This window comes from Colletes latitarsis, chromosome 5, assembly GCF_051014445.1.
Source record: "Colletes latitarsis isolate SP2378_abdomen chromosome 5, iyColLati1, whole genome shotgun sequence".
In the NCBI taxonomy this organism is placed as follows: domain Eukaryota; kingdom Metazoa; phylum Arthropoda; class Insecta; order Hymenoptera; family Colletidae; genus Colletes; species Colletes latitarsis.
Window position 1 is genome coordinate 30,599,539 of NC_135138.1, and position 16,632 is coordinate 30,616,170.

Here is a 16,632-nt window from a genome sequence, read left to right on the forward strand (position 1 = left end):
TCAAAAGATAGTTCACAAACGAACCTGCAATTTTTATTTATTTGCAAATAAAACTTGCTCAACTACGTGTTCCGAAGATACCTCAGCTTTTACCTCGAGAGAAAAGCACTTTGCACTATTACATAATTAGGTATGTCAAGTGTGTCGATGGGGCAGAAGTAGAATGGAATGGTGTGAAAACGCCTCGAGTCGCGTGCGAGATGAAAATCTGCTCCACGTACCAAAACAGAGAGGCTAGCGATGGGACTAATCCAATAACATACTTATCAACAAAAATACGTATCATTTCCCAGAATACTGTATCGCGATATTAAATAGATGTTGAAATAAGTTAGCATCGGTATTATCAAGATGAGTACTCACTCGTTTGGCTCGATGTTGCTTCAGTCCTTGGTAAGTTTCGACAGCACGCGAACACGTCCCAGACCCATCGCTAGTAGAAGTTACATGCACCTGTAGAGAAGATGTCAGACTGTAAGCACAGGTTTGTCAGTGTTGAGGGATCGTGGGCGGGTTAAAGAGGTGTCTACGAAGGTGGTAGTGACGATGATACTGAAAACGGTCTGAAAATAAGGGGCTGAAAGGGGCCACGCGTCGCAAGCCGAGCGAACGGCTGGCTTGAAAGCGAAATAACGCTTTCTTCCTTTTGTACGAGCGAGAAAGAGAAAGAGATTCGGATGGTCAGGGTTGGCAGAGAGCTACAAGTGGTGATAAACGAAGCCGAATCCTCGTTATTACCCGTTGGGGAAGGCTCGAAAATTCCTGTGGAATTCAGCCGACTCCGACAGCAGTTGCCCACCTGCTTTTTATTGTCGCTTTTCGTTCCGTTGAATGCAGATTCGCGGGGTCGTGTGCACGGAAATGCACATATTTACGAGTGCATCGGTTCCTCGCGACCCAAATAACGGACCGACTTAGACTCTCTAAATACGCGACAGTCTCGTAAACGACAAATCATACCATTAAGGACCAAGCAGGGAAATAATGCATAATTATTCCTTACAAAATTGTATAGAAATTTCTTCGAACGTTATAAAATCCCGTTTTGGTTAAATTACACGTTAATTATGCGGTTTAACGATATAGGGTTATGATTACATTCCAATTAGAGGATAATTATCGTACAATTACAATGTAATTACAGTGGAGAATGTAAGCAGATTACATTTCGCCCAATTCCGACCTATTTAAGGGATTAAGCCAACTAATTAGGCGGACCGTCCGCCCAACAGCCGAGTAAGAAACGCGGAGGCGACGAAAACAGAGACGGAGGCAGAGTAGGTTGATGATCCTGACCGTCTAATGTTTTTGAACCCGTAACTATAGTTACTCTTTCGTTCTCGGTGTCTCGGTCTAGGACAAAGGTTCTTGGCTCGCTGAAAAGGAGGACAGGAGAAGCGGTGATCGCGCGTAAACCGTTCACCGCTTCGCGGATTTCACTCGAAGGCTTCTCCTGGGCCTCTTTCGCCGGAGAAATCTCGTCCTATGACGGAAAATGAAATCTGATATTGTAATTCCACGCGCTTGTGTAACGCGACCTGATGTTGGAAACGTTGGGAACGATATGTCGCCCTTTTTCAAGCCCCGACGCTCTACTTCGTGAAATGAATTTAAAGCGGGACGCCGTGTATACGCGAACGCGAAATGTGAATACCGTAATATTAAAACACAAACCGGGACTGGATGTCACCTGAAATTCGCTATAAACCGCCGCTACGTTTATACGGATACGGGAACCTAATAATAATGTGACGCGACGACGTGTTCGTTTAAATTTGTCTCGCGACCAGTTGATACGGAAGCAGTTAAGTTAAACCCCGGGATGGGAAACCAGCGGCCTTTTCTCATATTTCGTCATTTGAGGAGCTCTTTGGATTACCTGCTGCCTCCGAGATACGCCCATTTTTATAATCTACGAATCGTACTGTACGCGTTTTAGAAATAATAGTTGATAAAGGAAAGTCGAAGTTGCCTCTAACACTATAAACAAGCGAACGGGAGTATCTGGAAAACAGAAGCTAAAAAATCAAAATAGTCGATGCAAAGTTAATTGCACAGAAATGTGGTGAAAGGCGTGGGATTATTGGGAACACGCACAGATCCTCGTACAGACCCATGTCTTTCACCGCATTGACTAAATCGTCGATATATTCCACTCCGCAATTCAGATTCTAATTTCGATTAAAAAACATTTACTCTTACGAATTTTTCTCATACGATTGAACAAGACGCGGAAGAAAAAGTCGATAGTATGCGCCTAGCCGTGTACCTCGGCCGATTTTCCAGCCGAGAATCGAGGGAAACGGGCCATGGGGATTAGCTGAAAGTTTCAGTGGCGAGGCGCGCAAAGCGTTCCATAATAACTAAAACCGCTTCAGATGTTGCTTTTTTCTCGTCGAACCGCACGATGCTGGCTCGTTTGCTCGCCAGCCAGACGTCTGCTTGTCCGTTCGTTATTCCGTGAATAAATAATTGAGGGAACATGCGCGTGCGAAAGCCTGATGAAAATTTCAATCAATGGCTTTTCGTCCGTTCACTGCTTCAAAATTATTCAACGATCTCTTTCTCTCGCCCTGTACTATTCCGCCGGCTATCTTTCTCTGACGCGTTCTCTTTGTAGAAGTGACGACGATTTCTGCAACAAAGAATTTCTCTTCCACCGCGGCTTCGATATTAGCTTCGTAGGAAACCTCGTTTCGGCTCGCATTTTCGCCGCGCTAACGCGCGTTTGCCGTGTTACAGGACGCGTTTCCCGACTGTGGAACACGACTATATATCTTTATCATTCGGTATAAACGGACAGGCGGGTGTGGAATACACAGAACAGTCTGCGAATCTCTATCGTGTCACGTAGTACCTAATCTAGGTCAACGGAATTGAATTTAAAACCGAGTCAGAATATTCTCGCTGTACAGCGGTTTGGAATCAACCACAATTCAAACTCTATCGAAAGATATCTTTTCCCGTAAAGTGTTTTCTAATTTCCTCGAAGTCCCAAAAATTCGTGATTCGGTTCTGTTTGATATATAATGTTAAACTCTTATATTCCCCGGTTTCTCGACTGCTCGTCGAGTTCGCATCCTCCGTTTGTTTCGACTTCCAAGTACGGGCGCGCGCGAGCGACCGCGAGCAATGGTGCACGTACACGTGCGCGATCATGTAAATAAACAATTTGAAGCAACGCCAGGCATGCTGAATTATCCGCCGGATCGATCATACTTTTGTTGCGTGTTACAACGGTGAATCCGGGAGCGAGAGATACCGAAGCCCGGGCAGGAAGTAATAGTCGAGTGATAGAGTTGAGTGCGGGGAATTTTTATGGGTAAATCGATGTTGCATGCGGAAAGGGCAAAGGAGAAGGAGAGAAAGAGCTCGTGAGACGACCGGCGCTTGTGATAGACGGAGAAAGACGACGCGAGGTGGGAACAAAAAGAGAGACGGAGAGAATCGAGCTGAGCAAAGGAACGAGAAACGACTCGAGCGTTCGAGAAGGACGCCCAAGGAGCAAATGAGACGGACGAGTCGGTGAAATGTGCGAACGCGAGAGGGACAGAGACAGTGTGTAGTGGGTGTGAGAGAGGGGAACCTATGCAGCGAGGCAAAGGGCGCTAGAAATCTGGGGCGGGGATAGATCCGGGGGCTTTTGCGCTGTGCACGCGACCTTGAATACCAGCCAGCCTAGACCTTGCCACGGCTCTTTCGCTCGGTTTGCTTAGTCCAGAGACCGCCTCGCTGTAGATACTGTTGTTTCGAGCGTCGGCCTAAATCCGATATCTCGCTTCCTCCTTCTTCTTGCCTCACCTATCCGACAACCTGCGAGCCGCGCGAGCGTGCCGATTACGTAAAAGATGAGAACTCGAATTATCGCTGTCTGAATCTCGGGTAATTTTGTTTAGTGGCTTCTCTCTGGCCAGTCCCTGTTATTATTCGCGGGAATATACGCGATGACGTTCCACGGAACGTTGTTTTAACGAATCCACGATAGGAATTTCCGGTTTCAACAATTTTAGCTTGAAGCTGCATTACTGAAACTTTTACACGCGCTAGAAATTTGAAACCAAACTACGGTAGAGACCACCTTGTGCAAATTAATAGGAAGACACCTAGAATACCTAAAACAATTAATTATTTATAATTTTCTGCACGAATGGATTCTACTAATTATAATTCCCATTTTTCGGAAAGATCTACCCTGGCAGTGCAACTGTATAACTAATTGTCACGTAGAAATATCTCTGGTCGAATAGTAAAGCATCCGAGTAGTTGCACATTGGAATAACGGTTCTACTGTAATAGGTAGATATATATGTACATATTTTCATTTCGTATAGAGCTCACTAAACGAAAAACAACCACTAAGAAAGAGTGAAACCACTAGTTTAGCTTATGTTCGCTTACTTGATTGTCTCGCGGTTAGTATGTAAAGTTAGTTCGACTATATAGCGATCTAGGGAAAAACTAGTAACTAAACGACAAAAATAAATAAAAAGATAATATACGTACGGATGAAACAAGTACAATGCTTCTCGTGTTAAGACACACGACACCTTTTGCTGCAACATACTTGCTGCATGATGTCCGCTTGGGTGCCAGCAGAATTATAATTTGTATTCAATTGGATTCAGTGTAAGCGGATGCGAGAAGTCCTTCACGTTTAGGACACAACACGTTGCTTTTTGTAAGAGCGAACAGGAATGTAGATTAGGCGAGTTTCTCACGGATCTCGTTCTTGAACAGGATTGAACAAAATGTAATTCGAATAATAATAATAATAATCGATATTCGATAAGAACGACGATAGACACTGCACTAGAAGTATTAATGTTTTCGTTTAAAAAAAAATACAATGATTTTCCTTCGAAAAGTTACACGTGTAACAAGTAAGTTTAAGAGTATAGAGAATTTCAAAGATCAAAATGTTTGAGAACCACTGTCTTAAAAGATACGACATCTTTCCTGTGCAAACATTCAGACCAGCAGATTGTGGACTGTAGATTGTATACATTTTACATATACTTTCATAAAGGTGACGAGATCTTAAGGGCTTCTATCAGAAATAGCTGTTTCGTCAGCTTTGTTTTGAATGTATATATTCGGAGATGCTATCGTCAGGTCGCGAAACTAAATACACAGAAAGAATTTTTTAACTACCTACGCATATTCATAGGTACGCAACGTATTTACATTTTAACGACATTTCGACCTTTCGTTTGCATCCTAAGAGAAAACATGGTTAGAAAACGAAAACATTCTTCGATCGAATGCATAGTGTTCTATTGTCTACTTTAAGTTAGATAGATTCATACTTGCAATATCGTAAGATTGGTATCTAAACAGAATATGGCGAACGAGGTTCACGATCTTCTTGCTCGCTGGAGCGATCGTGCTGGGTGGGATCATAACGGACCTTTGCTACGACCGCGCCTAGAATCCAATGGATCCAACATAACTTCGCTGCTTATCCACCTGTCTTTTTATGTTTTTGCCAAATTGTACAGCTTTCGAGATCGCAGCGGCATCTATCTTAAGAATCGCGAAACATTCCTAATCACGTGACTACAATCGTACCGATTTTGTTCTAGGACTACCGGTCACATGACTCACCGGTGTATGTATATTGTTAATGGTCAAAACGTTGAATATTTCGCAATTTTAACATAAAAAACTATACTATAATAATCGCAAGACATCAAATACAATTTGTTTCACTTCTAAGAATCAGGTACGTGTTATTATAACCTTTTGATCTTGTTAGTGAATTAACTACATATTTTACTACAAAAGGAAACGAGTCCTTTTGCATCCGTAGTTTATTATTGAAATATATATGGCATAAAATAACGTAACTTGCTGTTTAAATTAGGCATATAATACGCAAAATTGTTCGTTAATTTATAACTAATGTCAAACTTACTATAAATTTATTATACTGAACTATGAAGTACGATAAATAATTGAAAGAATGCTAACATCAAACTGTATAACTTGTTGATATGTTACGAATTTTTGTTTCACTTGACTTACTTTATACGAAGTGTTAGTACTTTTACACGAAATGGTCTTCTAATTTTCATTCGACACAAAAGTGATAAAAATGACTCTTACTATTCTTTCAAAGCTCTACGGTTTTGTAGTTTATACTTTTATAAATTAATTAGTATTTATGAACCTGTCGTTTAACTTAAAGTATGTGTAAACAATATTATCAGCTTGAACTGCATGTCCTCAAAATCCTATTGGTCCATTGCATCGATACAGCCATGCTGACCAGGGGTGTATCATTGTGGGTTCAAAGAATAGTGAATCAAAGCATGAAAAAATGTAACAAACAATCTAAAAATCGATACTAGAGCTTCTACCAACAAATATTACAAATATTAGTAAATACATTAGTATTTGCATAATAACTTGTATAAAAAATTATTCAACGAACACGTGCATGTTCCGGGCACATGATTCTGTTTACCTGCACTCTATCTTTAACTTGAAAAAGTACAGTTACATATTCAGTTAGACAAAGCGAATGTTTCATTTACTTTTTGTATTGGAAACAATTAATAAGTATTTTAATATATGTAATAATTGGTTGTAATGTAACAAACATATTAATTCGGGATTAAAGTGTACAGATGTTGACACACTGTGTGTTGCACTGAAAATAATTCAAACCGTATTGCCGAATACTTAAGCTTCCGCGTGCTTGGTCGTATCGTGTAACATCAAACAGTGCATTGACTTAGTACAGTGAATTACATTGAGTGTTCGAAATTAGTAATCGTATAGTTTGTTACCTTAAATCGAAGAAAATGTTCAATAAAAAATGTGATGATAACTACAGTTTTCCTAGAACAAAATTAGGAAATGTATATTGCATAGAATGTAAACACCAATTTTTCTTTCGAGGTACTTAATCGTCAAATATTTCCAACCACGTTTTTTAGCCGGTTGTTTTTTATTTGATTATGTATTTATGTTAATAATGAGATAATTACTCGTATGTAACATTGAATTAATTTAAGAAATCATTTTATGAAACTTATGCTTTTCTATTTGTATACATTGTATTATTATTGCAAACTTATAAATATATGCAGTAAAAATGTTATCTGATTTTAACTATCGTGGAGGTTAGGACAGCATCTTATTTATAGTTATGATGAGTCGTTTGTATCTTTTTTTATGTTGCACATGGTCTTTATATAAATTTTTGGAATATTATGTTTTCTGAGAGAGACGTTTAAGAAAATTTCTTAATACGTTTGTTTCAGAATTTGTTCCTTTACGTGGGGTTGTGCCTTTATTATTACAATGTGGGCACATTATATGTGATAAATGTGCTAGTAAAGATCATAATAAACCTTGCCCTATATGCAATACAATTCCACAATATGAAAATAGTCAGAAAGTTTCATTGCCTTTAAATATGTATGCATTGGGATTAATGGTTGTGTCTCATAATCGGCCAGTTAATACAGATGATTCAGATATTTGTTTTTCTCAATCAATAAATTCCAAGATGAAGAAACAATGTATGCAAGGTCTGTATTTATCGGGAAAGGATAGAGTAGTTTGAATTATTTTTTAAAATGAAATTTAAAAAATAATTCTTTCCTTTTAGGTCTGTGTCATGAATGTGGAATTCAAGCAACATTAAAGTGTCCACAGTGCAGTGCTCTCTATTGCCAAAGTTGCTATTTCAAGGTATGTTTTTTTATTATGATCTAGCTATCTATATATAGTATGAAAAACTAGGATGTTATGGTAAGTAAAAGTGTATGTATACATTTTACCAGATCCATGGGAGAGCGCTTCAGAACCATACAAAAATTATTTTAGCAAAGGAGAATGTTGAACATGCCTTTGCTTTACAAAACACATGTTCAGACCGATGTTTAGAACAATTGGGGTATTATTGCGAAGATTGTGAAATAGCTGTATGCCCTCATTGTATGTTGCGCTTACACAAGAAGCACAATTACACACCATTAATAATCAAGGTATGTATATTAATGTGTATCATGTAATGCTACACAATAAAGTGTTGTAGTATTACATAAAAAAATAATGCATTTTTATTTTTATCGTGTTACAGAATCAAGAACTGATGTCACAATTTTGCGAGATATCTGAACGTCTCAACCACAGCCTGCTAAGGATTCGTCACGCACAAAAGGTGAGTTTTATTTTGAATTTATATCTTTGTTATAAAAGAGGTTTTATTACGTCGCATATACAGTAATAAGATATACTACAAAACGATAAATAAATAAATTTATTTAATACTTGTAACAATATTGCGTACAAGTTAAAAATTGAAGATTTATGTATCGCAACATATAGTCTTAACAATTATGAATTTCCTTAAAAGCAGGAAAGTGTTTGTCATTGAGCACTTTAGGCTGTATATGTGGCCTGTGTAATGCATGTGTAATGAAACCGTTCCCCGCGTGCATGGGGCGGGATCAATTTAAGTGGATAATAGCCGAAAGGAAATAATGTAAATAAAACGGGTAATGCGACAACGCACCAACAAAATTCTTTTATTTTGTCTTCTAAAATGAAATTCTATATTTGTACGGAGAGAAAGGGGACTCTGTTTTTGTATGTCAACATACACGGGTATCCAACACGCGATAATAAGAAGGCGTACATAGACGTCGGCTACAATAACATTCTTGGCCGCTGCTCGAGAATTCGTTATCAAAATATAAATCTATCTGCTAACCCGAGACGCTCGCTCTTACGCAGTTACACAGAGTTTCGTACTCTGTGGAGATTCACGCGGAGACCTGTTGTTGAGTCCTTTAATATGAAAAGAAAATTCTATGCCGTGTTTGTAACGCATTCGCATGCCCTCCTCTCCTCGACTCGCTTCAGCGCAATTTCTTCTATCTCGCGGTTATTCAAGGAGTCCGGCAGATATAAGAAATTAAAGACCTCCAGATTGTCGCAGGAGAGGATGGACAGCCTCGGAAAGCAATTCCGAAACATGAATACCCATAATTCCGAGTTTGTTTGCTTGCGAATGCCATCACGATTTTACCCACGTTTTATTTTGACGAGGCCTCGACAACAAGTTATCGGTACTTGAATCGGCACGCACCTTGCTTGGAATCCTCGCCCACAGTGGGGGGGGACACCTGCGCTTGTGCAGTTGATATCATCGTATCGGCGGCCATGTCGATCGGTTACAATAAACGTAGAAATAGTAGAGTATATCCTGTTATAAATAATTATACGGTACAAATATGACTAGAGGAAAAGAAAATACTTATTGACATTATCAGTTATTTCATACTTGTTGGTTTCTGGCATTCCTAACTGCTTTATATGTGCCCAAATAATTAGATTAAACGTCATAGCTGAACATTTTAATGAAACAGGATAATTTGATTTTCATTAACATAGAGATCTCGTATTAAATTTTTCTTATAGTACGCTAAATATAAATCACACAAACCTATGATATATATATTGCACATTTTTAAGTTTCACAAAATTCATTCACGTCCAACGATATGCTAAACACAACCTATGATTGTTTGTTGCTATTCGTAATAAATAATGGCAACAAGGCATGTCTAACATGAGCAAGGCTTAAATTGGCCAAATTATAATAATTTAACTACAAGCTATACATCGATTATTCATCTTCCTTTTGTGTTTCTGGTTTATTTTTGAGCTTCTCTGTTTCCTCTTTCTTCAGTTCCTCCTTCAGTTTTTCTTCCATTTCTTTAAATTTGATCTCTAAATACCGGTCTACTTCCGGGCCAGTAAAATCCTCGGGAAATTTCGGCATTACTGGCAAAATGTATTTGTATAGTCGTTCGTTCAATACATATAATTGCGTCGTCGTTTCGCAATTAACGTTGAACCACCAATCGCACGTTAACGCCACTTGGCTGAATATGGTGCCATTTGGACATAAAAATGATGATTTGCCACCGTTGAGATCGCAATAATGCCATACCTGCACAATAATATTATTATCACTATGGAATCTCAAAAATAAATACAGAATTCTTATGGTAGTCCTACAACGGAGTTTCGTTCGATAACTGATCGTATCTCGAAGTTACGTAAATTAATCTTTATTTGCTAGTCACATTTACGAAACTTTGTCGTAAGTCTAGGATTACCTGTTAAAACAATGTTACAAATTTTACCTGACACCCTGTGTCTGGATCACCAAAGAATCCCTTATAACGTTGCTCTTTGCAACTGAAGTTCGTGAATGGTATATTGGAATAGGCCGGATAATCAACGTTGGCCTCTCCTCGTGTGGCACCATGCTTGACCGAGGTCTGCGTATCAGTATGTTGTGGGGTTGTAAGTTTCTTAGGTTTCGTGTAACTGGAGATCGAACTTTCCGTAGTAGTAGATGGCAAAGTATAGTGTTGCTGTTGCAGTACGTCGTCGCTCAGATCTTCCATGATTTCGTAAGAATGGCCTGTGGAGCTCTCGTCCACTTGAGGTCTGATAGTTGGTAGGAATATCTCTTTTTCCGTAGCTGGAACATCCTGAACGATGGGGAGGTAGTATTCTACCACCTTGTTGTTATTTAGACCGTCAGCAACATAGTTGGGTCGAGTTGGTGGTTTATGTTTTATCCCATCCTCGTATGACGATATTTTGTAACGTTCGGGATCGTCGGTTAGGTACAGTGGGTTCGGTGTTGCTTGAAATCGTGATTCCGTAATTACTTTTGGACGCGTTTGCGGCCGTACCTTAAAATTTGGTACTTTCTGTGGTTGTCTAGGTGGTGCAGCTACTAATGGCACCAGAGGTGGTGGTTGCATCTCTAGCAACTCGTTTTTCGTGTTATGAAGGATGTTGAGTATTTCTAGGAGCGTTTTCAAGCTGACGTCGATGTTATCCTTGTTCAGCATCTCAGGCAAACGTTCGCTCAGATGAAAGCTCTCGATTATCTGGTTTAGGTGTACATTCGGATTTCGTGGCAGTTGTGGGATCATAGATGGTTGTCCAGTAACAGATTCTAGCGTTTGTACGTTCGAATATCCTGATGGTGGGATGTGTCGATGCCCTGGAAAATCTTTAATTGGATAATTAACTCTGGCGTTGTCAGTAGGTCTAACATTATAATCCAACACGTAGTCATCTCGAACGTTGGTGTGAACTGGCTTAGCCAATTGTTTTCTAGGCAGGTGATCCCTGCTGTTCGTCGTGTAAGGTCGTAATGGTCTCACGTTTGCGTGGTACCTGTTCTCCTTGAGTGCGATCTGACTGGATGCTGTCGATATTTCAGGATACATTGCTTTCCTATCTGGGTACGTTTGGTACGGCATGGAATAATCGTCGTAGGTGACTTTCGAACCGTGTCTCACAGGCATGAAGTAGTCGTTGTCGCTTCCCAGACTGTGAGGATCGTATTGCACGGAGGGAATAAATTTTTTCTCCTGGCTTTGCGCATAGGTGCGATGAATGTTCCCTTTCCTTGGCACGTTGAGGTACCTGGCATAAGATTGTAAGTTTTGCCTCGCCTGTGGGTTGTTTTGAACCCCCTTTGCAGCACTTTGTGGCGCCGGAATTTGCCCGCTAACGTGATTGTTAGCAACGTAGAACGTTAGGTAGGGTATCAGTCTCCTGTACCTTTCTTTGAACTCGTCCAGAGTTATATTTTCTGACGATTTGTCATCCTCCTTTTCCACTGCAACCTTTGTCGAATTCGTATCCGACGATGCTGCACGGTTCCTCATGGACAACACTGTAACAAAAATAAATTCGTATTAGGTATCTAATATTACAGTTGTTACAGTTTCGTTTTGACCTACATTCTGCGTTATCGGTTAAATTAATGATACGTTACATGACTCATAGGCTCTAACATCGATCTTGAACATGTTGACATATGGTTAGTAGACTATATCAGCGAATAGTTAACGCTGAATGTTATTAACGCTAATAGTGACTTTACACTTTAAAGTTCTTATGGTTTAGCTCTAACTTTGTAACTTCAAGAATATATTACAGAGGGTCGTACTCGTCTTGCGTCAGTGGCGATCCACTATTTCACCCTACAACCCCGCGTGACTAAAGTTTCATACCAGTGATCTACGCTGTCTCTCAAAGTCTGATTTAACGTATGGTTTCAAAAATATTTGTCCCTTTACATACACGGCCAAGGGTGGAATTGCTATTGGAACATGTTTTCTGAATAAATAATCGTGCAAAAGAATTTTCCATGAACCGAACGGATTACGAATCGATTAATCTCGATTTAGATCACCCCTCGATTCAGGGTGACGGTGATACCTTCGGATACGGTCTGTATAAAATACGGTCGAATGGTTTAACGTGGCAGAGACGGTCGATGGCAGTCGCAGCGCACGAGATCCGGCATTTGATAAACGTACCGCGAGTTCCTCTAAATTCAAGTGTTTTCGAGTGTTGCGTAACGGAGAAGAGAGATAGAGGAGTCGCAGCAATCAACGGGATCTAGATATTACGTCTCGGGTACGGTCGCGCGAGGGAGAGGTTTGAAAATCAGTTGGACGCGCTGACGTTTCCTTATACCGCATGAGATACGTTTCCTAATCGGCCTTTTAAAAAATCACCGGCGTGCATCGTTATCCCCCGTGGCTGAGCTCTTCCTTCCCCCCTCTCGATCTCAATCTGTTCCCTCTTGCCCGGATACGTGCGAAGTAATGCGTGCGCTGCACTCCTGGTTCGGTGAAATTAAATTAGAAGGAAAATATTCGGAGAGTCGTCCAGCGCTTTTGCACGTGCGCCGAGATAGCAAGAATAAAGGACCCGGGGATGTGTGTGTACGCACACTTGTCACCGTACGGGCGTGTGTGCATGCACTCGTGCAGGATATATTCGCTCTGGCACGTTCGAGTGCTGCAACCACTAAAAACGTACCAATCCTCCGACTCTACCCTCCAGCTTCAACCCCCTTCAACCCTACGCGTACGCTCGGCGACTACCTTTTTCCGTTATTCTCGTCTTCCTCGATCGTGCAGGATTGGCTCGATCTTCCCGACGCTGCTAGACGAAACCCGGCTCTATCGAATTTACTTCGATCGGCTCTCGTCGCTAATTATAGCGTATTTAGCGAACGATGTTTTCTCTTCGTCAGAATTCTTTTACCAGTGCCCCGTTTCGATCGCGCGATTATTTGTTCCGTTTTTTTACTGATCGGAGTACGAACGCAGAGACGGGCGAAACTCTTATAACTCTTATAATCTCGTATAACGAATGAAAGATAAACGATATCCGTTACTCGTTACATCAAAATTTTTATTCTGCAATGAAATATTAGATGCATAATTAAACATTCGTAGTTACTTTTATAAATCAGTGGACAAAGGACAGATTAACTCGTGCAATACAGGGTTGAATATAATCTTGCAACGATTTCTGTAGATATTCTTAATTTATCCTGAATTAATTTTAACTCTCACGAGGGGAGGTTGCGACGAAGAAGAAAGCTATTTAAGTGGTATCGGACTTGTAAAGTTTAACCTCTAGGATATTAGGGGTTTCTGGCCAGCTATTTCCTCGAAGAATGACTTTAAATGGTACAATTTGTCGTAATCGTTAGATTTACTTCGTTTTTTCTTCAAATTGTGAGCGCTGTTGCCTTAGAGTGCTTCAGCTAGAGGATTTAACTTTTTTGTTACGGTATATTATTTGAATAGCTGTTGAGCGTCGTGAAATTCGAGCATCAAATATTGTAATATTCTTTTAATTTTGTTGCCAGTATCACTTGCCAACTGCGGGCTTTCCCTTTATTGTAGCGCCTGAAGTATGAAAAACCCTCTCATTCTAGATGCTTGAATGCAACATATGTCAGAGTGCTATTCAAACGGAACAGTTTCACCATTTATTCAAGAGAAAATGCAAGCTCCTTAGCACAATAGGAGCGATGCGAATCTATCGTGAATATATGAATATAAACGAATAAAAACATTGTACATTAGTCAGCCGCGAAATTTGATAAATAGTAAACTTAGCATTACGTCTTTAAAGAGTATGGAATTCGATGGTAGAAAGATGTCAGGATCGTACCGAAGTGGAATGACACGTGAAACACATTGTATAGGAGATTACAATAATTCCGTGTAATCTCTAATAATCCTTTGCTTTCATACAGCAAGCAATGAACGAGCGCGGTCGGGTAATTAACACTATCAAAATAGAAAATCGATGTTTAATCCGGAAGGGTTGATTTACGAGTCAGTATCGAGTAAGCATGTTTTACTCGGTTTAATAGGCCAAACCTGAAAATCTCTGATTTCATGTGTTCTCGATTCTCTCTGTTTAAACTTGGACTAGATCGGTATACTATACAGGGTGTACGAGTCGTACTCTACTGAATTTTCAAAGTCGATTTTAGACAAGATTACACATGTTTATTATTTCATTTGGAAAATGGTGAATTGCTACACTGTACGTACTTTCCTGTACCGCATAATTATCGAAACCATTCGCAGAATGCAGTCTTGGTCCGTTTCGATTCGTCAAGAGTTCGTTACGCGGCGACACGAGGGAAACGTGTGAGTGGATATAAACCCGCCGCCTCGCTAGACCCGCCATGAATTTTTATAAACCGATTATTTAGTGGCGATGTAACAAAGTGCGGTGCGGCATCGCTCGAGAGAAAGCTCGACGGTATCCGAGCGTGGCACATCAAAGGGACGAGCGCGCCGGCCGTATCTCTCTTGCACACAGATATACACCGTCCCCGACCTGGAAATCCAATTCGATTCTGCATGAAATGAGTCTGGAAACTTTTCGTGTAGCGCGCGCCGCTTTATTAATTCTGTCAGTACGGAACGTGATTGAAAAATCCGCAAAGCGCGTGTGCCGCGACCTCTAAGAGGTTCCCGCCCTGGAAATTTACAAAGCGCCAAGGGAATGTCTGTATCTGCATAAAGATGTGCACGATCCTTCGGGGCTAACTGGACCAGACCTCTCTCGCTTTGCTCTCTTCCCTTTCGTGGAAATTCAATTCCGGACGGGACGAGTTAAGGCGGCATTTAGACCCGGCTCGCCACATCAAGCATCGAAACGATACATTCGCCCGCCAAACATCTCTTCGTTCAGTTCTTACAAAACGTTTAACCACCACCATTATTAGAATTCAAGAGCCTAACAGAGCGCTGAAATTAAATTTTACTTATATAGGGTGTTCCGCTACCCTTGAGAAAAATTTTGAAGAGATTCTAGAGGCCAAAATAAGACGAAAATCAAGAATATAAATTTCTTGATTGTGGCTTCGTTAAAAAGTTATTAAAAAATTAAATTATAAATTTCAAATCATTCTGAAAAAATTATTTTTGATTGCAGGAGTCAGTTACAATCATTTTTGGTGAATAGACATACCCCCAAAATCCTACGCACTTACGAGAAAAAAATTCATTACTGAAAATATAATGTCTGACCAGGAATATTCTATTTAAAAAAAAAAATTTCAAATCGTTCTAAAAAAATTATTTTCGGTTACAGGGGTCAATTACAATCATTTTTGGTGAATAGACATATCCTCGAAATCCTAACCATTTCCGAGAAAAAAATTCATTACCGAAAATATAATGTCTGACCATACCGTTGATATGTTTCACTGAAATTTCATGCGTATCTTTAAAACGTCATAACTTCTGAACGGATTGGACGATTTTAATGTTTAAAAAAGCAAACTACGCGTATTTTGATGGAGAATATGTACAAATCGCAAAAGTATCGGAAAAGTTGATCTTTGACCCCGCAAAATGAGGAAAACCCCATAAAAATGGTCCAATTTTCAAACATCCATAACTCCTATAATAGTGAATATATTTAAATGAAACTTTTTTCTGAAGTAGAGCCCGTATGTACCTACAAAAAAGTATTAGACAACTTTTCTGTAGGACGTCATACAAAATTACTAAAAATGAAAAACGAATTTTTAAGAAAAATCGACAGGGGGTAGGTGCCTAAATTTTTCGACAAAAAAAAAAATTTCGAATCGTTATGAAAAAATTATTTTTAGCTAGTAAGGTCAATTACAATCATTTTTGGTGAATAGCCATACCCCCGAAATCCTACCCACTTTCGAGAAAAAATTTCATTACCGAAAATATAATTTGAGGCCTGAAATGGTTCCCTGAAATTTCATGCATATCTTTAAAACATCATAACTTCTGAACGGATTGACGGATTTTAATAATTCAACATTCAAACAATGCGTATTAATAGAGATTAATGGAGGATGCAGGTAGAACTTTAAACGTTAATAACTTTTTAGCGAAGCCTCAATCAACAAACTGGTATTTTTGGTTTTCGTCTTATTTTGGCCTCTAGAATTTCTCATTAAAATTTTTCCCAGGGGTGTTCCAGAAAACAAAGTGTTTAGAATCGACAGTGTATCAATTAAATTTTCGAAAGCGTTCGATGTAGCAATTGGCGGATTAAAAAATTCGTATCGAGAGATTTATCGTGCACGCGTTGTCAAATTACTTCCTATTCATTTTCATTCGTTTCGTTCAGTCTTCTCTTATTTGATTACCTTACTTGTCGTAGTTTTGTCCCGCTTCCTACCATCGTTTTTGTCCGCATCCTATTTTGCGCAGAATTCTATACCGAGGTGTACGTCCGATGGTAATATTCCATGCAAAGGCAGACGGTAAT

The 16,632-nt window shown here is 39.7% G+C and overlaps 3 protein-coding genes across 5 annotated transcripts in view; 1 reads left to right on the top strand and 2 right to left on the bottom strand.

Moving 5' to 3' along the window:
• The window catches only part of LOC143341675 (zinc finger and BTB domain-containing protein 8A-like), an 86,037-nt gene extending 85,654 nt beyond the window's left edge, over positions 1 to 383 (bottom strand). Inside the window, exon 1 of the mRNA XM_076764695.1 lies at positions 364 to 383. The gene's annotated coding sequence lies outside the window, so the exon portion shown is untranslated. The remainder of the gene's footprint in view (positions 1 to 363) is intronic.
• A 6,229-nt stretch (positions 384 to 6,612) lies between these two features.
• Qin (tudor domain-containing protein qin) overlaps positions 6,613 to 16,632 on the top strand; it is a 228,711-nt gene continuing 218,691 nt past the window's right edge. The window contains exons 1-5 of one of the 3 annotated variants that reach the window (XM_076764661.1): positions 6,613 to 6,903; positions 7,269 to 7,538; positions 7,619 to 7,701; positions 7,794 to 7,997; positions 8,093 to 8,173. In XM_076764661.1, the coding sequence (XP_076620776.1) occupies positions 6,807 to 6,903; positions 7,269 to 7,538; positions 7,619 to 7,701; positions 7,794 to 7,997; positions 8,093 to 8,173 (735 nt within the window). In that variant the 5' untranslated portion in view covers positions 6,613 to 6,806. Of the gene's footprint in view, positions 6,904 to 7,053; positions 7,128 to 7,268; positions 7,539 to 7,618; positions 7,702 to 7,793; positions 7,998 to 8,092; positions 8,174 to 16,632 lie in introns of those variants that run through there. The other 2 variants (XM_076764662.1, XM_076764663.1) reach the window with 2 other exon arrangements.
• LOC143341667 (uncharacterized) overlaps positions 9,159 to 16,632 on the bottom strand; it is a 49,734-nt gene continuing 42,260 nt past the window's right edge. The window contains exons 2-3 of the mRNA XM_076764664.1: positions 10,167 to 11,725; positions 9,159 to 9,970 (exon numbers count right to left, since the gene is read on the bottom strand). Coding sequence (XP_076620779.1) covers positions 9,644 to 9,970; positions 10,167 to 11,725 — 1,886 coding nt within the window. The 3' untranslated portion in view covers positions 9,159 to 9,643. The remainder of the gene's footprint in view (positions 9,971 to 10,166; positions 11,726 to 16,632) is intronic.